The 23,418-nt window shown below is 49.3% G+C and overlaps 1 protein-coding gene across 3 annotated transcripts in view; it reads right to left on the reverse strand.

Annotated features, from left to right (window-relative positions):
- Positions 1 to 23,418, reverse strand: part of CACNA1B (calcium voltage-gated channel subunit alpha1 B) — a 255,490-nt gene that overhangs the window by 176,682 nt on the left and 55,390 nt on the right. For all 3 annotated transcript variants that reach the window (XM_023227714.2, XM_031934108.1, XM_023227715.1), the window contains exons 7-10: positions 8,776 to 8,879; positions 4,791 to 4,906; positions 3,468 to 3,524; positions 2,592 to 2,681 (exon numbers count right to left, since the gene is read on the reverse strand). In XM_023227714.2, the coding sequence (XP_023083482.1) occupies positions 2,592 to 2,681; positions 3,468 to 3,524; positions 4,791 to 4,906; positions 8,776 to 8,879 (367 nt within the window). The remainder of the gene's footprint in view (positions 1 to 2,591; positions 2,682 to 3,467; positions 3,525 to 4,790; positions 4,907 to 8,775; positions 8,880 to 23,418) is intronic.

Consider the following 23,418-nt stretch of genomic DNA (forward strand, 5'->3'; position numbering starts at 1 on the left):
CCCTCTCTCCGGCTGTCCCTCAGGCCGACCTCCCCTCCCCTTCCCGCTTCCCTACCCCACCCCTCTACCCCCGCACGACCCATGTACCTCAGGCCGACCTCCCCTCCCCCTCACCCACACTCAGGCCAACCTTCCCTCCCCCCCCACCCCCAACCATCCCGACCCGCTTCCGGGTTGGCCTGAGAGTTCCTCAGGCTGACCTCTCCTGGCTTCCGTCAGGCCGACCTCCTCACTTCCTGCAACTCTTTTACTCAGAGGCAGTCCTTTTCCTCAGGCCTTCTATGGCCTTGAATTTCTGGCACCGCCCCCCCAACCCCCACAAACACGCTTCCACTCCTGTCTTCCTGACCTCTTTCTCCTCCGCACAGGGCTCTGGCATGCGGCGTATTTTCCTTACTAGCTTATTTGTTGTCTGATGCCCCCGCTGCAGGGCAACTCCAATGATGAAGGGCCTTTAATATGGGTTTCTCCAGTGTGGCGGCCCCCATGCCTCGGTTGCTGGCATGAGGCGATCACTGGATAGACATCTGCTGAGTGAGGCACAAGCACTCAGCACTGGACACAGGCGAGGTTAAGAATATCACCAGAGAGCCAGTGCGAAGCGCCACAGAAAGGGATACGAACACCCTGAGAAAGGGGCAATTTCCTAACAAAGCCTAAGCCACAACACTGGTCCAAATCCTTTTTTTTTTTTTTTTTTTCTTTTTTGGATTATATAGATTCACAGTTTTATCTCATCTGTAAAAAACAGAGTTCCAGTGTTTTTTAAATGATTCCAAACCAAAGACATTTTAACTCTTCATTTTACAAAATCAGAATAAAAACTCTAGATAAAATAGCAACAGAAGGAAACTATTTAGCTACCACAATCATATAATAAATGGTTCAAAATTATAAGATGGAACAGGCACGGTGGCTCACACCTGTAATCTCAGCACTTTGGGAGGCCGAAGTGGGTAGATCACCTGAGGTCAGGAGTTAGAGAACAGCTGGGCCAACATGGTGAAACCCTGTCTCTCCTAAAAATACAAAAAATTAGCTAGGCGGCTGGTGCATGCCTGTAATCCCAGCTACTTGGGAGGCTGAGGCAGGAGAATCGCTAGAACCTGGGAGATGGAGGTTGCAGTGAGCTGAGATCGTGCCATTGAACTCCAACCCGGGCAACAAAAGTGAAATTTTTGTGTCAAAAAAAAGAATTAATAAAATAAAATAAAATTATAAGATGCTAAAACATTCAGATCTATGATATACATTGGTATCTCGTTATTGTCAAAATAAATACAAAATAATTTACAAACAAACCCAATAGAAAACTGTATAGCATATAAGAAGAGTAACCAAAGGCCAAGTCCAGATGGGGAAGAAACATTTAGAAAGAGGGCCAGCATCACGGACAGTAGGAGAAAGGAAAATTGTAGTGCCTAAGAAATATTACTCTGCGCTCATCAAATTGGCCTCAAACTGGGAAAAATCAAAAGGAGCCATCACATAGCACTGCGTGAGGGCGAAGTTAGGTCTGTACTGTGGATGGAATGTGGGGTCGCACAGAACTCTGAACAGTACGACACCCTCACCCTCAGCACCTGCTCCTGGGAATCTGCCCCACAGAGAAAAGCACTAGTGAGGAAGGACAGCCATTCTCAAGGACTTGGGACAGTATTTTTCATAGTGAGATAAAAGCACTAGAAATGAATGGCCATCAGCAGACAATCAGAAGACGAGCAACTGAACAACTCGTGACTCCACATCAGCAACGCTATGTAGCCCCCAACAAGAGGGAGCTAGAATCAGACAAACTGATTAGGAGCGGTTTAGGACAGGGATTGATGAGACAAGTTTATATGAAATCATTTTTGTAACAGTAGAAGACTCCAAAACTCTACGTGCATACTCGTGTGTGGATGTATGAGTGTTTGTGTGTATTATCTGAGATGAGCATGGAGAAATAGGGAAGAGTACGTTCAAAGTTGTTAACAGGAGTTTCCTAGTGCTGAGTGAGGACAGAAAAGGTCCAGTTCAAGTGTATGTGTGTGTACACGTGAGTGTGTGTGTTTCCTGTTTTATTCAAGAGTTCTGTCTCATACATGTAACAATATAATGGGAGACATCTTCTAAATCTGGTCCACTCACAGACTGCTGTACAGCAAGGAAGTCCAGGTTGGATCTCCTGCAGAGAGACTTGGTGTCTCAAAATGAAGCAATGTCCAGGCACTTCTGGAACCAGCGTCTGGTACCAGAGAGGAAAGGAACCGACACAGCTCTGTTGGATAAATTAACCAGAATGGTCCTTGTACTGTTTGAGAGGTAGGGGATAACACAAGGGTCTCAGAGGGAGCAGGTCCAGAAAGTGGAAAACAGACAGGGGCTGAAGAGAGGTGGCCCTGCAGAGTCCTCCAGCCTTGGGATATGGCTAAGGGTCCTATGTCCACATGGGGGTCACAAAGCCAGGAGCAGCAAACTGTCTGAAAGGAGCCTGCAGACGTTCGGGCAAGAAGGGGTCTCCAACAGTGGCTGGGCAGCAGGGGATGTGGAGCACGCACTCCATGTCCAGCTCAAGCCTGGCAGAGCCGGAGGGATGCCCTGAGACTCACCAACAGCACAGAGATCTGCAAACCGGTCCTCCCCCTCTTCTGCGTGGATCAGGTCATTTCTGCTCTTCTTCGTGGCCGCTCTCTTCAGCACTGCTTTAAACAAAGGATGGGAGAGACTGCCTGAGCTGCAGCCCTCAGGCCACCTGCCTCAGCGGGGCATAGGATCACTCTCCCGCTGAGACCAGCGACCTCTCCTGAGCTCCTGTCCTGAACTGGGGCTGAGGCTCAGACTGGATGATTCTGGCCTCCCTTGGGTCTCTCTCAGTCCCCAGAGTTGAAGAGACAAGGAATTTTGAGGGTGAGGGGTCCCCACTTTCCCTTCCTTCCAAAATGAGGCCAGTGGGGAGGCCTGGCCACCAGGGAGACCAGGAAACGTCCATCTGGGGCAAGGCCAGGACTACAACGGGGACAGCACAGACCTGCTCAGAGCCACGGGCAAGGGGCTGGCTGAGACTGCCACAGATGCATCCATGCTGTTTGGCCCTGACCCGAGCAGTGAGTGTACAGAGAGGGCAGCCTTCCTGCTGCTGCAGCTATGCTGCTAACCAGTGCCAGCAACCACAGCAACAGGGCCCAGGCTCCCTCTCGTGGCCCCAGGTTGTGCCATGAGCCTTCCCATGGTCTCTGGGAGCAGCAGCACCCCAAGACCTGGGGATAGACACAGCTCAGTTTAAAACTGCGATGTGGGCCTGTGTCAGGTGCCCGGGGTCAGACATCATGGCCCTCGTCTGTGTTCATGTGATGGCTATGTAGGTGCCTGGCACTGCAGAGAGCACCTCGCGTGAAACATGCAGGCGGGCAGATGTCACCACCCACGGAGAGCACACAGCCACCAGAGCCCTCCGCCACACCGGCGTGCCAGTGAGTGCCACCTACCGTCCAAAGGGGACTTCTCCTCTGCATTCCTGTCCTCCTCAGCCAGCATGACTTCCTCTACAAGGGGAACACAGCCTCAGGTCAGAGCCCTCCTGACCCCAGGAATGTCCCAGGACAGAGGCACATCTCTGTCTGGAAGGCTCTGCCTTCTCAGCAGTTTTTTGTTGTTTTTTGTTTGTTTGTTTTTTGAGATGGAGTCTGGCTGTGTGGCCCAGGCTGGAGTGCAGTGGCATGATCTCCACTCACTGCAAGCTCCGCTTCCCGGGTTCACGCCATTCTCCTGCCTTAGCCTCCTGTGTAGCTGGGACTACAGGCGCCCGCCACCGCAACCGGCTAATTTTTGTATTTTTAGTAGAGACAGGGTTTCACCGTGTTAGCCGGGATGGTCTCGATCTCCTGACCTTGTGATCCGCCCGTCTCAGCCTCCCAAAGTGCTGCGATCACAGGCGTGAGCCACCGCGCCCAGCCTTTTTTTTTTGAGACAGAGTCTCGCTGTGTTGCCCAGGCTAGAGTGCAATGGCACAATCTCAGCTCACTGCAACCTCCACCTTCCAGGTTCAAGCAATTCTCCTGCCTCAGCTTCCCGAGTACCTGGGATTACAGGTGCCCGCCACAGCACCCGGCTAACTTTTGTATTTTTTGTAGAGACGGGGTTTCACCATGTTGGCCAGGATGGTCTCGAACTTCTGACCTCAGGTGATCCACCCGCCTCGGCCTCCCAAAGTGCTGGGATTACAGGCGTGAGCCACTGCACCTGGCTGCCTTATCAGCTCTTACGCTTCCAGATGCCAGCAGGGCCCACAGCTGAGCTTTTTCTACTGGGACAGACAGTGTCCTGTGAAGAGGACTCAGTCGCCTGGTGTCTGCCCGTCCCTACCCACACGTCATCTCCCTGAGAACAGCTGTGCCACAAGCGAGTTCATCTCTCAGGAGCCACTTGGGAAACCTTAGGAAGTGGGAGTGGGTGCCCCATGTGGAGGGAAGAGCGCTGGCCTGGGGCGAGGGGAGGGAGTCCAGGCTCGACAAAGCCCAGAGTCGGGGCACAGAAGGGACTTGGCTGAGACTAATGGGGAGAGACCAGCTTTAGGCTGGGCCATGGCAGAGTCCTCCATTTAAAAGGCCACTGTCCTCAGAGCCATATGGCTGCCTGGTGCCAGGCCCCCGGGTGAGCTAGAGAGAAATCCCTTCTCACTCTGCTCACTACAAAGCCCCTTCAGGCTCTACCCGACAGCCAGGGCACCCGAGCTGGCTAGCAGAGCAGAACTGGGGACAGAGAACTAACAGTGGCCGGCCAGGAGCGCAGTGGCTCCCATGGGCCCTCACCCGCCTTGAAGATCCACTCCAGGTACCCGTTGAGCTCTCGCTCGATCTGCTGCTGCCGGCGCAGCTTCAGGAAGGCACGGCGGTTCTCCACCCTCTCTCGCTCCTTGGCAAACTCCCTACCATGCAGGGGCCAGAAAAGCAAGATCAGGTGAGTGCAAGCCCCACAGGTGTGCAGCCCCAGAGACAAAAAGGACCAGGGAAAGCCTGAGACAGGACACGCAGGCTGCAGGCTGCCGCTTCAGGCAGGCCCCTGCCACCCCGGCCTCTTCTAACCTGAGCACTCCAGAGCACCATGCAGCTCCCTGTGCACCCAGAGAGCCTCCATGAGCCGCCCAGGTAGCCCTCCGTCCTCAGACTCCTGTGGCACTTAGGGACAGTGCCTTGGTCCCCAGAGGGGCAGTTCTAGAGAGCAGGGACAATTTCACACAGCCCCTGCCTATAGCAACCCACGCATGCGCTTCCTCCCTCCCCGCTGCACCAGGCTCTGTTATCTGCTGTCCTCCAGAGAGGTCCTGGCAAGAATTCTCCAGAGGAGAACGTTCACTTTGCTTCCTCTGTCGGTTCAGATGCAAAGCCTCTGTGGGAAGGAGGAGGGACAGACTGGACCAGACAGGGACAGGGAAGAAGGGACTGGGTCGGGGCAGGCAAGAGGCGGAAGGAAAATACCGCAGAGTCCACATAGCCTCCTCAACCGAGCCTCTGAGGCTCACAGTGAGCAGGAGAGGAGACCTTCTGTCATTGGCCCCCGACATCTTACCCCAGCCCCGCCTGAGCCTTTACAGCCATGGTGGTGACCAGCAGAGAACATGTGCCCTTCCAGCTCAGCACCCCCACCGTAGCCCCAGACTCCCGGTCAAGCTTTAAGGCTCACAGTGCCGGAAGTAAGCCATTCTCTCTCTCTCTCTCTCTCACACACACACACACACACACACACACACACACACACACACACACAAAGCTTCTGGGCTTGGTGAAGTGGGTGTGGCAGGCATGAGTCCCAGCATACACAGCCCCGGCGCAACAGTCCCTGGCTGTGACCACCACTGACCCCGGGTGCAGGGCCAGTGTCTGCTAGGCACTGAGCTGCTACAGCCCAGGCAGTGCAAGGTGACCGGGCCTGCCCAGGTGCACCCTCCCATCTGGGCATCCCAAGTCCCAAATCTACAGGAAGGCAGGGTCCTCTGTGGTCTCCCCACCCAGGCCAATCCCATGCCCTGAGAATGAGAGGGCCTGGGGGACAGGCGAAGGGCAAGAACATCACTGCTTGAACTGATCTGAGAGCTACCAACAGCAGCTCCCCGCCGCAGTCTGCCCCCTCCCCAGAGCAGCTGCTTCTCACACAGTGGCCGGCAGCAGGGCCGGCCCTCCCTGAGCTTCTGTCCTCGCTGGGTGAGAAGGGGCAGGACAGAGGCCACCTGTTCTGCTTTTCTGGGATGCGGTGAGGATGGGAGCTCTGGAAATGGAGAGAGAGAGGCCGAATTGGCCCCAAGCTGGCCCCCTCTGCAGCTCTCGTCCAGACATGGCAGAGCTGTGGCTTTTCCCACAGAGCAAGGCTGGGAAGGTGGCCTCTCACCACTGCCACCCCGGGGTGCAGGACCCACATGGGGGGCACTGGTCCCTGGCTTGGGGGCCCTCTGCTGGGCCTGTGGGCCTGAGGGAGGGTTCAGCTGGGCTGACTGGAGGACCATCACATATCCCATTCTCCCCAGAGGCTGAGATCCTCATAGTGGGGAAGGAGCTGGAAGGACCATGCAGGCCCTGCCTTGAGCCTCCCCTCCAGCCCCTCAGGCTGTTCTGCACATTCCCTAGAGGGACGCAGCAGGAAGCCCTGAGCAGGCTGCCCTCCTGCCTCCCCTTGAACCCACCTATGCTCCTGCCAGGCTTCCCACCAGGCAGCGTTCTCAGCGCCCTCGGCACCAGGCAGCATCCCGAGCACAGCCCAGGCACCTCACAAGCCTGGCTGCTGCCAGCTCCCTGCCAGCCCCTGTGCCCTCTCCCCACAACACCCTCTGACTCCAGCTCCAAGTACCTCTGCTACACACAGGTCACAACCCTCTGTCCACTGTGCCTCCACTCGAGCTGCTCTCTGCCTGGAAGATCCTCCTCCTTCCTGAGCCTGGCTCATTTCTAGTCCCCCAGTTGGGTCTCAGCTGAGATGTCCCTCCCCTGGTGCCTCCTCCAAGCCCCAAGCCTCCGCCGGCTACCCCACCAGGCTAGGAGTTCTATTGCCATCCCCCGAGCTTGCTGGTTCCCATGGAGGCTCTTGGAGAGGCCTGCTAGTGACAATCACACCCCTTACAGGACAGGGCCAAAACCAAGGGCACGATCTCCCTCCAGAGCCCAGAGGCCTCGGCTCCAGCCGCCCCACTCTGTGGCTGCTCCCGTCCTGATGAGCATGGCAGCAACTCCCAGGTTCACCAGGCTCTGTCCCCAGCCCAGCTCGGAGCCCTGGGCCTGAGCAGGGATCATAGGGAGGACAGAGGGGAGATGTGCTCCTCCAGCCTCACAGGGGAGCTGAGGCCAAGGTGGGAGCACGGAGCTAGGCAGGCCTGATGCCCTCCACCTCCTTCCTAGCACAACTCCTCACTCTGTGGTAGGGCAGGAGCCCCAAATACCAATCCCAGTCAGGCCCCATACATGGCACCTCTTCAGTGCTCAGGCCCGGGGTGGGACAGGAAGGTGCTGTGTGCCCACAGGCCCACCTGGCCATGCCCACCTACCACATCCCACTCCCAGAGGACTCTTTCTCCACCTTCTCCAGGATGGACCCCTAGCCCTGAGCCCTCTCTCTCACCCTCCCCTGGAGTAGCTTGACACAAAGAGGTGACCTGAGAGGAGGTGCACGCCAGCGGTCAGGGCCAGGGTAGCAAGCCCAGAGGTGACTGTGCAGAGATCACGGTGCCCCCAGTCATTCCTCACCACAGTAACAGAGGGGCTCTCTGTGGCCACAGAGGCTGCTCGGAAACCCTGTCCCAGACCACGCCTCCATCTACCAAGACTACACTTCCCATCACAGACCAACCTCCGGTTACAGACCACACCTCCCATTCCAGACCACACTCACCTCCTATCTACCCATAGACCACACCTCCCATCTACCCAGGCCACACCTCCCATCACAGACCACACTTCCCGTCTACCCATAGACCATACCTCCTGTCTATCCGGCCACAGCTCCCATCACAGACTACACCTCCCATCCCAGACCACACATCCTATCACAGAACACACCTCCCATTCCAGGCCACACCTCCAATGACAGACCACTCCTCCCATTCCAGACCATACCTCCCATCACAGAACACACCACACTCCCATCCACCCACACCAACCTCCCATTCCAGACCACACCTCCCATCACAGAACACACCGCCCATTCCAGACCATACCTCCCATCTACCCATAGACCACACCTCCCATCCACCCAGACCAACCTCCCATTCCAGACCACACCTCCCATTCCAGACCACACCTCCCACCACAGAACACACTTCCCATTCCAGACCACACCTCCCATCACAGAACACACCTCCCATTCCAGACCACACCTCCCATTCCAGACCACACCTCCCATTCCAGACCATACCTCCCATTCCAGACCACACCTCCCATCACAGATCACACCTCCCATTCCAGACCACACCTCCCATCTACCCATAGAACACACCTCCCATCTACCCAGGCCACACCTCCCATCACAGACCACACCTCCTGTCTGGCCAGATGAGTAGCAGCAGCTGCTCCCCCATGGCAGAGACCACGGAAAGGCCAAGGGTATGATAGAGGTAAGGGGCCGATGGGCTCATCAAGGACAGGTCAGTATGGTGATACAAAGGAAGGGCTGCCAGAACATAGAACACCAGGAGCAACCACCACAGAGGGCACCCACGGGCCAGGCCCCCACCCCAAGTGCCACGTTTGCCCCTGTTGACCCCTCAGCTGAGAACACAGAGGGCACCTGCACATCCCCCACATGGTCTCTCACCCCGATAGCACGCCCAGCACCAGGTTGAGCATGAAGAAGGAGCCGATGATGATGAGAGGGATGAAGTAGAGCCAGTTCCAGGTGTTGCCGGCTGCATCGTTTGTCTGGAAGCAAGGAGAGGGAGATGAGGAAGGACAGACAAAACACACAGTCCCGGCCACAGCAGCACCCCCGGCCCCCAACAGGCCTCCTTCTCAGAAGCATACACCTGGTAGGGTCCAGGCCATGGAGAGGCCAGTCAGGGGGAAGTTCAAGCATGGGGCTGGAATCCAGGCAGCACCCACAGGCAGACGTGCCCTTGCTGGCAGAGTTCTCTCTAGACTGCAGCTCCCAGAGGACCCGGGACACTCCATGCTGCCAGCCACCACCTGGCAACACTCAAAAGCCAAGCAGTAGGCCCAGTGAGCCAAGGCTGTATTGATGCCCCAAGGTGGCATGAGCACGCAACCTCTACCATACACCTCCCTGGCTCCCAGATATCCCTGGGCAATTCCAAAGCTATGTCCTCCTGAAGGGGGCCCACAGGCCCAAGTCCACATCAGACCCATCTGCAGCAGCTCCCACAGCTGAGAGGCAACAGTGGACCCATCCGCATTTTCTTTTTTTTTTTTTTTTTTTTTTTGAGACGGAGTCTCGCTCTGTCGCCCAGGCTGGAGTGGTGCAGTGGCCGGATCTCAGCTCACTGCAAGCTCTGCCTCCCGGGTTTATGCCATTCTCCTGCCTCAGCCTCCCGAGTAGCTGGGACTACAGGCGCCCGCCACCTCGCCCGGCTAGTTTTTTGTATTTTTTAGTAGAGACGGGGTTTCACAGTGTTAGCCAGGTTGGTCTCGATCTCCTGACCTCGTGATCCGCCTGTCTCGGCCTCCCAAAGTGCTGGGATTACAGGCTTGAGCCACCGCGCCCGGCCCCATCCACATTTTCAATCTCACCACACGCCTGGCCTGAGACAGCGCCCAGCACTCAGGCGTGATCTGAATAGCGGAAAGCAAAAAGGGACCTTCTTTCCCAGATCTTTTGCTTTTTATAGCACAGCCCACAAAAGGGTGCGCTCCTTTGAACCCAATTTAATCCCATAGTTGTTTTGTTTTTATGTATTCCCAGGGGATGTGGCTAAGGGGTGTAGAGAAAGCACCAGCAAAAGCCAGGCCAGCTCTCCCTAACCAAGGCAGCCTAGCACACACCGCAGAAAACACGGGCTCTTTCTTCTGTGAGTCTGGTGCTGGAGAGAAGCCAGGAGGGTAGTGGGTGCCAAGGGAGGCAGCCCCTAGTCCTGTTCCTGGACACCTCTCCTCAGAGGCAGTTCACAAGACATGGGATGGGGCTCCACCAAGACAGAGGCAGGAGGACAGTCGGGCGCTGCCCTGCAGCGGGCACTGATCTCCAGGTGCTGCTGTTGGCATTCCTGCCCTCCAGTATCTGCCAGCCTGGTGGATTTGCAGCCTCCACCCCTGCATGGACTGAAGCTCGTGGTTCCCGACCCTCGGACACTGATTCCAGGTTGGCCCCTGAGATTCCTGGATCTGAACCTAGAAGTGACTTTCAGAACCCCAGCTCCAACTGCAGTTCATGGTCCCAGACCACACCTCTGTCCAGACTCACATGCAACTCAGACCTGTGGATTGGGTGGCCACCGAAGCCACCAACTTCCCGCAAGCCTACCCTTCCTTCTTGAGAAAAAGGAGGTGTCATTGCTGTAGCCTCAGCCCCTTTCATCTGCTCAAGTACTCGGCTCCCACAATTTCCCTCCCCAGTGAAGTGGTCCCATCAGTAGCCAACTGGCCCTAATTCCTCTCATCTTAAAAAACAGGACTTCCACTTCTGGGAAGATGGAGCCAACATACTCTGCCATATTGTTCCCACTAAGTGGAATTAACATACTGAAAATTATTCATAAAGCAAACACAGAATGACTCTGAAAAGTGGAGAAAATAGGGCAGACTAGCTAAGACCCCAGGATATAAGGTGCGTTTCTGGGATTTTCTTCTTGCCTCCTATATCCCACATTTGGAACTGATGAAGCTTAAAACTTGGAAATGCCCAAGGGGCACAGACAACAAAAAAAAAGCACCAGCAAAAGCCAGCTCTCCCTAACCAAGGCAGCCTAGCCCACACTGCAGAAAACATGGGCTCCGTCTCCACCCCTCCCTTCCAGCAAAGACCCAGAAGAGCACCTAGACTGCAATGAGGCATCCAAATCCCCTCGCCCTCCACAGGGTGCTGTCAGAAAAAGCCAAGTAGGAGGTGGAACTTTCCTCCTCAGCAGTGGTTATCACGGCCCCCCAGCCCCAGCCCACCTCCGTGGTACTAATAAAGACCACCCGGGACACCTCGACTTCCATTTACACAGGCAGTAGGGGCACCCCCTGCTGCTAGGGAGCTATCAGAAGGGCCTTGTGGAGTCAGGACTTTTACCACCATCCAGCAGTCATGAAGTCACCCACCCACATACAGTGTGCAGAAACCACGTGGAGAACAAGAACAAGGCACCTCTAACCCTCCCAGCCAGGGAAGTTCCCTTGAGGCATGCTGGGGAGCCAGACCTGCCACCCCTGCCCAGGAGGAAGGAGAATGCTCCACCAGAGTCAACAGAGGCCAAGCGGGCAACCTGGACTTCTGCAATCACCTGCAACAAGACAGCAGCCCTCCTCCTTCCCTGACAGCCAACGCAGAATGCTTAACTGAGATCCAAGGTCCCAGCCACAAGGCCAAAAATGGCCAGTTTTCAACTGCAACTCACTTGTCGTACTAAGAACCAGGCAGAGCACAAATTTCTTAGATGCTGTGATGGTTAATTTCGTGTCAACTTAGCTGGGCCACGGGGCACTCAGACACCTGGTCAAGTACACCTGACAGTATCTTGCAGATACTTCTACAAAGGTGCTCTGAGATAAGATTAACACTTTAATCCACAGAGTAAAGACCACTGCTCTCTGTGATGTGGGTGGGCCTCCCCTGGGTAAGGGAAGTCTCCAGCAGATGCCTCTGGATCTCACCTCGCCATCGGGAACTGCACCATCAGCTCTCCCACATGCGGACAGCACCCAAGCCCGCCAGGCAGAACCACAGATGTGGACCTGCCAGCCTCTGTGATCACATGAGTCAGTTAATCATGATAAATCTCCCTCTCCCTCTCCCTCTCCACACACACACACACCACACACATGCACCACACATGACACACACATGCATACACCACACACCACACATACCAGACACACATGCACCACACATGACACACACATGTATACACCACACACACATGAACACCACACATACCAGACACACATACACCATACACACACAATGGACACACAAGCACACACACCACACACACCAACACCACACACACCAACACCAAACACACAATACACACACTACACACACAACATATGTACACTACACACACCAGACACACATACACCACACACAGGACACACAAGCACACACACCAGACTCAGGCACCACACACCACACACACCCCACACACATGCATACAGACACCACACACACACACCACACATACCAGACACACATACACCATACACACACACTGGACACACAAGCGCACACACCACACACACCACCACACACACCAACACCACACACACCAACACCACACACACACTACACACACTACATGCTGCACAGCATACATACATCACACACACAGGACATGCAAGTGCACACACGAGACACACACATGCACCACACACCACACACATGCACACCACACACACCACCACCACACACACACACTAGACACACTACATACACACCATATGTACACCACACACACCAGACACACATACATCATACACACAGGACATGCAAGTGCACACACCACACACACACCACACACCACACACACACCACACACATGCATACATACACTACACACACACCACACATACCAGACACACATACGCCATACACACACACTGGACACACAAGTGCACACACCACAAACACCAAACACACACACACTACACACACCACACACCACACACAAAGGACATGCAAATGCACACACCAGACACACAAATGCACCCAAACCACACCTCCACACACCCCCACACACCACACACACACCACACATGCCAGACAAAAACACACCACACACATCAGATACACCACATACACACTGGACACACAAGTACACACATAGCCACCACACACATGCACACACCAGACATACCACACACACTACACACATACTACACACCCACACACACACCACACACACCACACACGTATACACCACACACACAAAACACACACACACTGAACACCACACACCACACACATGCATGCCACACAGACCAGACACAGACACACCACAGACGCACCACAAACACATGTACACCACACACATCAGACACACACACCACACACACTAGACACAAATACACCACATACACACACTGGACACAAGTGCACACATCACACATACCATGCACACACACACACACACACACACCACACATACCACATGCACCAGATACAGGCACACACCACAAACACCACACATACTACACACACCACACACACCACATACAGCACACACACACACACATGCAAACCACACACACCAAACACATTTCTCCAAAGGTGTTTTTTTTTTTTATTCTGGGCATGTCCTCAACCTTGGCAAAATAAAATTCTGAATTGATTGAGACTTGTCTCCGATACTTTTTGGATTACAGACCAAAGGGAAAATTTAGAGCTTAAAAAAAAAATCAAAAATCTCAATGAAAATGCATAACCAGAGAATGGAGGGGATGTGGAAGGAATCAGTGAACAGTAAGAGAACAAAGAAGAAAAGAATGATCCATTCTGATAAAGAGAGAAAAGTGAACCTCAAAAACCCATGGGACTGTAACAAATGACCTAACATTCATGTCATCAGAGCACCAAAGCTAGGTGAAAAAGGACAAAGCTAACAGTATTTAAAGAAATACAGCCAGTGCGGTGGCTCACACCTGTAATCCCAGCACTTCAGGAGGCGGAGACAGGCAGGTCACCTGAGGTCAAGAGTGCAAGACTGGCCTGGTCAACATGGTGAAACCCTGTCTCTACTAAAAATACAAACGTTAGCCAGGCACGGTGGTGCACGCATGGAATCCCAGCTACTCCACAGCCTGAGGCAGGAAAATCGCTTGTGCCTAGAAGGCAGAGTTTGCAGTGAGCCGAGATTGCGCCACTGCACTCCAGCCTGGATGACGGAGCGAAACTCCATCTCAAAAACAAAAAACAAATGCTGAAAACTTCTCAACTTTAGCAAGAGACACAAACATACAGATTTAAGAAGCTCAGCAAACCCCAGACAAACACATTATAGCCAAACTTCTGAAAACTAAAGAGAAAGAAAAAGTCTTGAACGCAGCAGAAAAAAATGATACCTTACCTATACGGGGAAAACAATTCAAATGGTTTCTCATCAGAAGCCATGGAGGCCAGAAGAAAGTGGCATAATATTTTTCAGGTGCTGAAAGAAAAGAACTGTCAACCCACACACCTATACCCACCAAAAATATCTTTTGGGAAATCAAGATATTCTCAAATGAAAAACTAGGGAAATGGAGAATTTGTCACCAGCAGAACTCTCCTAAGAAAAAAATGAAAAATGAAAGTTATCTAAACAGAAAGGAAATAAGTAAAAATTCAATCACTATTAGGAAGGAAGGAAGAAAAATGGAAAGTGTAAAAATATAGGTAACTGGATTTCTTTCTCCTTTTGAGTTTTCTAAATTATGTTTGGCAGATGAAGCAAAGATTATAGTACTATTGAGGCAGAAGAATAGGGTCTGGAGGCCGGGAACCTAAGGCTGGTTTGTGCTGACTTCCTAGAAATGAATCAAAAGGAAAACCCCACTCCACACCCAAGTAACAAAAGAACAGAGGCTACTCCCTTTGCAGCCTGCCCCACTTCCACTGTGTAAGATGAAAAAATGGAAAGTACCTATGATCAGTCACCTCCCACAACCCATCAGGCTGGTCATGGGCCAAGTCTTCATTAGTATAGGGTTTAACTTTATAACTTCTACTTCAGCCTTTGATTGGTCACCTCCTGCAACCAATCAGACTGGTAGCAGGCCCAGTCTTCATTTACATAGAGTATAACCAAGTAACCAATGGGAAACCTCTAGAGGGTATGTAAACCCCAGAAAATTCAGTAACTAACACTCTTGAGCCACTTGCTTGAACCCAGTCCCACTCTGTGGAGCGTACTTTCAACAAGTCTGTGCTTTTGTTGCTTCTTTTGTTGTTTTGTTCATTTTGTCCAATTCTCTGTACAAAATGCCAAGAACCTGGATGACTCACAGTCAAGACCCTCCCCTGGTAACATATTTTGGCAAGCCATCCAGGAGGCAAGCCCAAAGTTTGGGATTTATTTTTCTTCTCATTTTCCCTTTTCCTCTCTGCTCCATACAGGGGAAGCATTTTCTATCTCTCTTTCCAACTCAGGACCCTTGCCAGAGAGCACCTAAGCATGGAGGCAACTGCAGGTCTCTGGCTGGGGCCACTCTACGGAGAGACTGAAAGGTATCCATGTGGAAGCACCTGACCACCACTGCCTGGTTCACATGAGGGACCTGAGTCCTTTTCCTTTTTTTTTCTCAGTCTTTCAGCAGTCATTTCCTTGTAGCTCCCCAGTAACTGAGGGCAACTGGCTGGGGCCACTCTCCACCTGAAGGCCAAGGAATGATAGGGATAGCTGCCCTGCCTGGAAGGGGGTAGGGCTCTTCTGTCTTTCCTGGTTATAATCCCTGATCCCTATGTGTGACACAATTAGCAGTGGCAGCTTGTCAAGGGGGAATTCACACATGTTTCAGGGAACTTAAACCCTCTTTTCCTATGCTAAATTCTCCTGTAGAGTTAGCTAGTAAAGACAAAAGATAATGTCTCTTAGGCATTTTGACCTCCCTTATCTTACTTGATCTATTCAACTGGCTAAGGGCAAAAGAAACCCACCTAGCACCCTAGCTATGCAAAGAAGGTTATAAATAAAAGAGATTTTATATTATATAAAAAGGGATCTTGTATGGTAAATTCTTGTCCTAAAGTAAAATGACTGTTGTTTTAAAAGAGGGATATGGGCCGGGCACGGTGGCTCACACCTGTAATCCCAGGACTTTGGGAGGCTGAGGCAGGCGGATCACGAGGTCAGGAGATCGAGACCATCCTGGCTAACATGGTGAAACCCCATTCTCTACTAAAAAATACAAAAAATTAGCCGGGCATGGTGGCAGGCACCTGTAGTCCCAGGTATTCGGAGACTGAGGCAGGAGAATGGCATGAACCCGGGAGGCGGAGCTTGCAGTAAGCCGAGATCGCGCCACTGCACTCCAGCCTAGGTGACAAAGCAAGAGTCCGTCTCAAAAAAAAAACAAAAAAAAATTAGCCAGGCATGGTGATGCACACCTGTTGTCCCAGTTACTTGGGAGGCTGAGGCAGGAGAATCGCTTGAACCCGGAAGACGGAGGTTGTGGTGAGCCGAGATCGCCTCACTGCACCCCAGCCTGGAATATGATAATAATAATAAAAGTAAAGAAATAAAAGAGGGGTGTATAGGACAAGTCACAAAGTCCAAGCATGTTGTAGATGGTCTGGTAAGTCGTGAAAAAGATTTGTGAAAGTGAAATTATGCAAGAAATGTTGTATAATTTATATTGCCTAAGTTTAGAGGGTTAAAGGATTGTTTTAAGTGACATAGGAAAAATCCAAAGGTTTGAACAAGTTGTAGGCTTATGAAAATTAATTGTAAAAGAGATTCTGTGTATGAATATATTGGCTGAAGTTAAAAGAAAAAGTGTGGCTTTATCAAATTAAAAGGATGCTAGAAGTCAAGGCCTTCAGTCAGGGACAAGAGGAAACTCATAGTGGGCCAATGATTGTGGAGGGAACCATTCCAAAGTGGTGCTGGCACCCATCTAAGGTCAGAAATATCTGACAAACTAAAAGGATGCCCAGAGGTAGGGATGCCCTTGGGAACCCCAGACAAGACCCAGAGTTTTTCCACATGGCCACCCCAGGTAAAATCTGGGTCACCTAGTAGGCCCTCCAGTTTTCAAAGTCCTCTTCTCTCTTCCAGATCGCTATGGGCAACTCTCCATTCATTCCATCTGATTCCCTGCTTGGCTGCATCCTCAACCACTGGAATCAATTGAACTCTGACAATCTAAGGAGAAAACGTCTGATTTTCTACTATAATACTGTATAGCCCCAATATCAGCTGGACAGCCAGGAATAATTGGTGGTCATTGGAAGTCTTAATTACAACACCATCCTGCAATTAGACCTGTTTTGCAAGAGGCAGGGTAAATTGTCAGAAATCCCATACGTACAGGTCTTCACATACCAAAACCCAACAATCTGCAAAAGTCCTAGAACCTGCCCTGAAAAGGAAGGTTTTAAGGCAGAACTAGATATTGTAGATGACCCCCTCTTACAAAGGCCAACTGTCTCTCAGAGGGAAGTGCAACCACCCCTGTATAACTCCTTGCCAAGTGCTCCTGGGGCTCAAACCCAAGAGCAAAATTCGGGGTTCCAGCTAAGTCCTCCTCACATTTGGAGAGGAACAATCTATTCAACTCCCCCTGCAGACCTGCTACCCCTGAGGGAAGTAGCAGGAGCTGAGGGGCCAGTCCTAGTGCAGTCCCCCTTTTCTATAACTGATATAAAACAACATAAGGAAAAGCTAGGAAGCTATTCTGAGAACCCTAGGAATTTGGAGATGGGTCCCAAACTTTGACCTTAGCCTTTGAGCTCTCAAGGGAGATGTTCAATTCATTCGAGCAATATATTGCAGCCCCTTGGGAAAGAAACAAATCTTTGAGGCCACCCACCAGGAAGCAGATGACTTATTTCCTTGAAACCCTCAGGGTAATCACTTAGGCCCAGACACAGTCTCCATTACTGATCCTAACTGGGACATCCAAAGGGATGAACCACCAGGCTAAGTTTCTTGAGGCTCTCCTTGGAGGAAGAGAAAGAATAAGGAAGTAAATTATGATAAGGTAAAGGAGGTTATACTGGGCAAGGAGGAAAATCCAGCCGTGTTTCATGGCAGGCTGGAGGAAGCCTTTAAAAAAATATACTAATCTGGCCGGGCGCGGTGGCTCAAGCCTGTAATCCTAGCACTTTAGGAGGCCGAGACGGGCGGATCACGAGGTCAGGAGATCGAGACCATCCTGGCTAACATGGTGAAACCCCATCTCTACTAAAAAAAAAAAACACAAAAAACTAGCCGGGCGAAGTGGCAGGCACCTGTAGTTCCAGCTACTCGGGAGGCTGAGGCAGGAGAATGGCATGAACCCGGGAGGCGGAGCTTGCAGCAAGCTGAGATTCGGCCACTGCACTCCAGCCTGGGCGACAGAGCCAGACTCCATCTCAAAAATATATATATATATATACTAATCCAATTTGTCCCAGACATTAGATGTAAGCTCCAAAAGCTACAGATGGGCCCACAAACTAATCAAAATCAGCTTCTTAATACTGCTTTCATGATGTATAACAATCATGAAGGAAGTAAAAGGGGAACAGAGTAAAGAAAAATGGCAAGCGAAAATTATGACAGCCATCACTAGCAATGCCCTGAATGCCCAAAGAGCACTCAAAGAAAACCCAAAGGGCCATAAGGACAATGCCAGCCTGTAGAGGATACAAGATTTGTTAGTATTAATAGATACCTGTAGGGAGTTGAAGGCCCGAAAGACATGACCAACTCAGTATTCCACTGGAGGCAATATGAGCAAACGGCAAACTGTTTGCCATGAAAGCAGGATGTGGGCAAACTCACGACTGTGCCTGCCACCAGGAGGTTTGCTGAGGGCAGTAACTCCCTGGTGCTGTGCTTACTGAGGTTATCTACTGGGACATCTAGAGCCTATTGTTCAAAGAATGCAGTCTTGCAAGCCTGCTGTGAATCAAACTGCCTGCTGACAACCACACCCTCCTCTTCTCACTATCTCTTTTGCCTATTAAATACAGTGGGCTGTGTAAAGCTCAGGGCCCTTGTTCACTAGAAGCAAGGAGCTCCCTGACACCTTCCAAATATACTCTTTGTCTGTATCTTTATTCCGGCGTTTGTCATCCTTTGTTCAGTCCCCCAAGGTCCATGAAGGTTACAGATACCTTTACTGACTGGATTGAAGCTTACCCTACACCAAAACACAGAAGGCCAATGAAGTTGTGAAGGTTCTTCCAAGAAGTATTTCCCCAGTTTGGGTTATCTCAAAGCCTCCAAAGTGATAATGACTCGTTCTTTATCTCTCAGTTCAAGGGGTTGCTAAGGCTCTCAGAATCAAATACTATTTACATTCAGCATGGAGGCCTAGAAAAGTGGAAAGAGCTAATCAAACTCCAAAAGGGTGTTAGCTATGTCAGGAAACATCAGAATCTTGGGTCAACTTGCTGTTCACAGCTCTCGTAAGAGTCCATAATTTCCCCAGAGCAAAAAATTAATATGAGCCCATATGAAATGTTATACAGAAGGCCATTTTTAACTAATGATCTAAATACTGATCCGGAAACGGCCACTTTAGTGCAATACCTAGTTAACCTGGGACCATTTCAGCAGGCTTTACAAAAGTTTGAAACTCAAAGGCTCCCCACACTGGGAACTAAACAGCAACCCAAAATCAGGCTAGGAGATAAGGTACTTTTTTAAAAAACATTTATTTCCATAGGTTATTGGGGGAACAGGTGGTGTTTTGTTATATGAGTAAGTTCTTTAGTGGTGATTTATGAGATTTTCGTGCACCCATCACCCAAACAGTGTATGCTGCACACAATTTGTAGTCTTTTATCTCTCACCCCTTCCCACCCTTTCCTCCTGAGTTCTCAAAGTCCACTGTGTCATTCTCGTGCCTTTGCATCCTCACAGCTTAGCTTCCACTTATAAGTGAGAACATACGACGTTTGGTTTTCCATTCCTGAATTACTTCACTTAGATTAATAGTCCCAATCTCATCAAGGTCACTGTGAATGCAATTCATTCCATTTTATGGCTGAGTGGTAGTCCATTTTATATATATATAATGTGTATATATAATATAATATAATACATATACATATATCACAGTTTCTTTATCCACTAGTTGATTGATGGGCATTTGGGTTGGTTCCAGATTTTTGCAATTGCAAATTGTGCTGCTGTAAACATGCTTGTGCAAGTATCTGTTTCATATGACTTGTTTTCCTCTTGGTAGATACCCACTAGTGAAATTACTGGATTAAATGGTAGTTTTACTTTTAATTCTTTAAGGAATCTCCACATGGTTTCCCATACTGGTTGTACTAGTTTACATTCCCACCAGCAGTGTAGAACTGTTCCCTGTTCACCGCATCCATGCCAATATCTATTATTTTTAAATTTTTTTTGTTGTGGCCATTCTTGCAGGCATAAGGTGGTATCACATTGTAGATTTTTGCAATTGCAAAAGTTTTGATTTGCATTTCCCTAATCATTAGTGATGTTGAGCATTTTTTCATGTTTGTTGGGCATTTGTGTATCTTCTTTTGAGAACTGTCTATTCATGTCCTTAGCCTGCTTTTTGATGGGATTTTGTTTTTCTTGCTAATTTGTTTGAGTTCATTGTGGATTCTGGATATTAGTCCTTTGTCAGATGTGTAGATTGTGAAGATTTTCTCCCACTCTGTAGGTTGTCCGTTTACTCTGCTGACTGTTTCTTTTGGTGTGCAAAAGCTCTTTGGTTTAATTAAGTCCCAGCTATTTATCTTTTTTGTTGTTGTTGCATTTGCTTTTCGGTTCTTGGTCATGAAATCCTTGCCTAAGCCAATGTCTGGAAGGGTTTTTCCAATGTTATCTTCTAGAATTTTTATAGTTTCAGGACTGAGATAAGTCCTTGATCCATCTTGAGTTGATTTTTTATAAGAGATGAGATTTCAGTTTCTTTCTCCTACATGTGGCTTGCCAATTATCCCAACACCATTTGTTGAATAGGTATCCTTTCCCCACTTTTATCTTTTTGTTTGCTGTATTTGGATTTATTTCTGGGTTCTCTATTCTGTCATTGGCCTATGTGCCTATTGTTATACCAGTACCATGCTGTTTTGGTGACTATGGCCTTATACTATAGTTTGAGGTTGGGTAATGTGATACCTCCAAATTTGAGAGGAATGAGGGTGGTATTTTGATGGGAACTGCATTGAATTTGTAGACTGCTTTTGGCAGTCTGGTCATTTTCACAGTATTGATTCTACCCATCCATGAGCATGGAACAGCAGTGTTTTGTAGTTTTCCTTGCAGAGGTCTTTCACCTCCTTGGTAAGGTGTATTGCTAAGTTATTTGGTTTTCTGTTTTTTGTTTGTTTTGCAGCTATTGTAAGAGGGGTTGAGTTTTTGATTTCATTGTCAGCTTGGTCACTGTTAGCATATAAAAGAGCTACTGATTTGTGTACATTAATTTTGTATCTGGAAACCTAGCTAAATTCTTTTATCAGTTCTAGGAGCTTTCTGGAGGAGTCTTTAGGGTTTTCTATGTAAGCAATCATATCATCAGCAAACAAACTGCGACAGTCTGACTTCCTCTTTCCCAATTTGGATGACCTTTCTTTGTTTCTCTTGTCTGATTGCTCTGGTTAGGACTTCCATTACTATGTTGAAGAGGAGTGGTGAGAGTGGGCATCCTTGTCTTGTTCCAGTTCTCAGAGGGAATGCTTTCAGCTTTTCCCCATTCTGTATTACGTTGGCTGTGGGTTTGTCATAGACAACTTTTATTACATTGAGGTATGTCCTGTGTTTATGCCAATTTTGCTGAGGTTTTTAATCATAAAGGATGCTGAACTTTGTCAAAGGTTTTTTCCACATCTATTGAGATGATCATGTGATTTTTGTCTTTAATTCTGTTTATGTGGTGTATCACATTTATTGACTTGTACGTTAAACCATCCCTGCATCCCTGGTATGAAACCCATGTGATCATGGTGGATTATCTTTTTGATATGCTGTTGTATTCGGTTAGCTAGTATTTTGTTGAGGATTTCTGCGTCTATGTTCATCAGGGATATCAGTTTGTAGTTTTCTTTTTTGGTTACGTCCTTTCCTGGTTTTGGTATTAGGGTGATACTGGCTTCATAGAATGATTTAGGGAGGATTCCCTCTTTGTCTATCTTGTGGAATAGTGTCAACAGGACTGGTACCAATTCTCTTTGAACATCTGATAGAACTCTCCTGTGAATCCACCTGGTCCTGGACTTTTTTGGTTGGTAATTTTTTATTACCATTTCAATCTCACTGCTTGTTATTGGTCTGTTCAGGGTATCTAACTGCCCCGATTTAAGCTAGGAGAGTTGTATCTTTTCAGGAATTTAACCATCTCCTCTAAGTTTTCCAGTTTACATGGGTAAAGGTGTTGTAAGTAGGCTTGAAAAATCTTTTGTATTTCTGTGATGTCAATTGTAATATCTCCCATTCTGTTTCTAGTTGAGCTTCTTTGGATTTTCTCTCTTTTTTTCTTGGTTAAACTTGCTAACAGGCTATAGATTTTATTTATCTTATCAAAGAACTAAGTTTTTGTTTCATTTATCTTTTATTTTTTTGTTTGTTTGTTTAAGTTTCATTTAGTTCTGCTCTGATCTTGGTTATCTCCTTTCTTCTGCTGGGTTTGGGTTTGGTTTGTTCTTGTTTCTTTAGTTCCTTGAGGTCTGACCTTAGATTGTCTGTTTGCGTTCGTTCAGGCTTTTCGATATAGTTGTTTGGGGCTATGAACCTTCCTCTTACCGCTGCCTTTGTTATATCCCAGAGGTTTTGGTAGGTTGTGTCACTACTGTCATTCAGTTCAAAGAATTTTTAAATTTCCCTCTTGATTTCATTTTTTACCCAATGATCATTCAGGAGCAGGTTATTTAATGTCCATGTATTTGCATGGTTTTGAGGGTTCTTTTTGGAGTTATCCAGTTTTATTCCACTGTGGTCTCAGAAAGTGCCTGATATAATTTCAATTTTCTTAAATTTATTGAGGCTCATTTTGTGGCCTATCATATATGGTCTATCTTAAAGAAAGTTCCACACGCTGATGAATAGAATATATATTCTGTGGTTGTTGGCTAGCATGTTCTGTAAATATCTGTTAAGTCCATTTGTTCTAGGGTATAGCTTATGTTCACTGTTTCTTTCTTGACTTTCTGCCTTCATGACCTGTTAGTGCTGTCAGTGCAGTACTGAAGTCCCCCACTGTTAATGTGTTGCTGTGTATTTCATTTCTTTTTCTTTTTCTTTTTGACAGAGTCTCGCTCTGTCACCCAGGCTGGAATGCAATGGCACTATCTTGGCTCACTACAACCTCCACCTCCCAGGTTCAAGCAATTCTCCTGCCTCAGCCTCCTGAATAGCTGAGATTACAGGAGCCTGCTACCACGCCCGGCTAATTTTTTTGTATTTTTAGTAGAGACAGGGTTTCACCATATTAGCCAGGCTGGTCTCAAACTCCTGACCTCAGGTGATCCACCCACCTCGGCCTCCCAGAGTACTGGATTACAGGCGTGAACCACCGCGCCTGTCCTGTCTATCTCATATCTTAGGTCTACTAGCAATTGTTTTATACATGTGGGAGCTCCAGTGTTAAATGCATATATATTTAGGATTGTGATATTTTCCTGTTGGACAAGGCCTTTTAT

The sequence above is a fragment of the Piliocolobus tephrosceles genome, chromosome 14, assembly GCF_002776525.5.
Source record: "Piliocolobus tephrosceles isolate RC106 chromosome 14, ASM277652v3, whole genome shotgun sequence".
NCBI lineage: Eukaryota > Metazoa > Chordata > Mammalia > Primates > Cercopithecidae > Piliocolobus > Piliocolobus tephrosceles.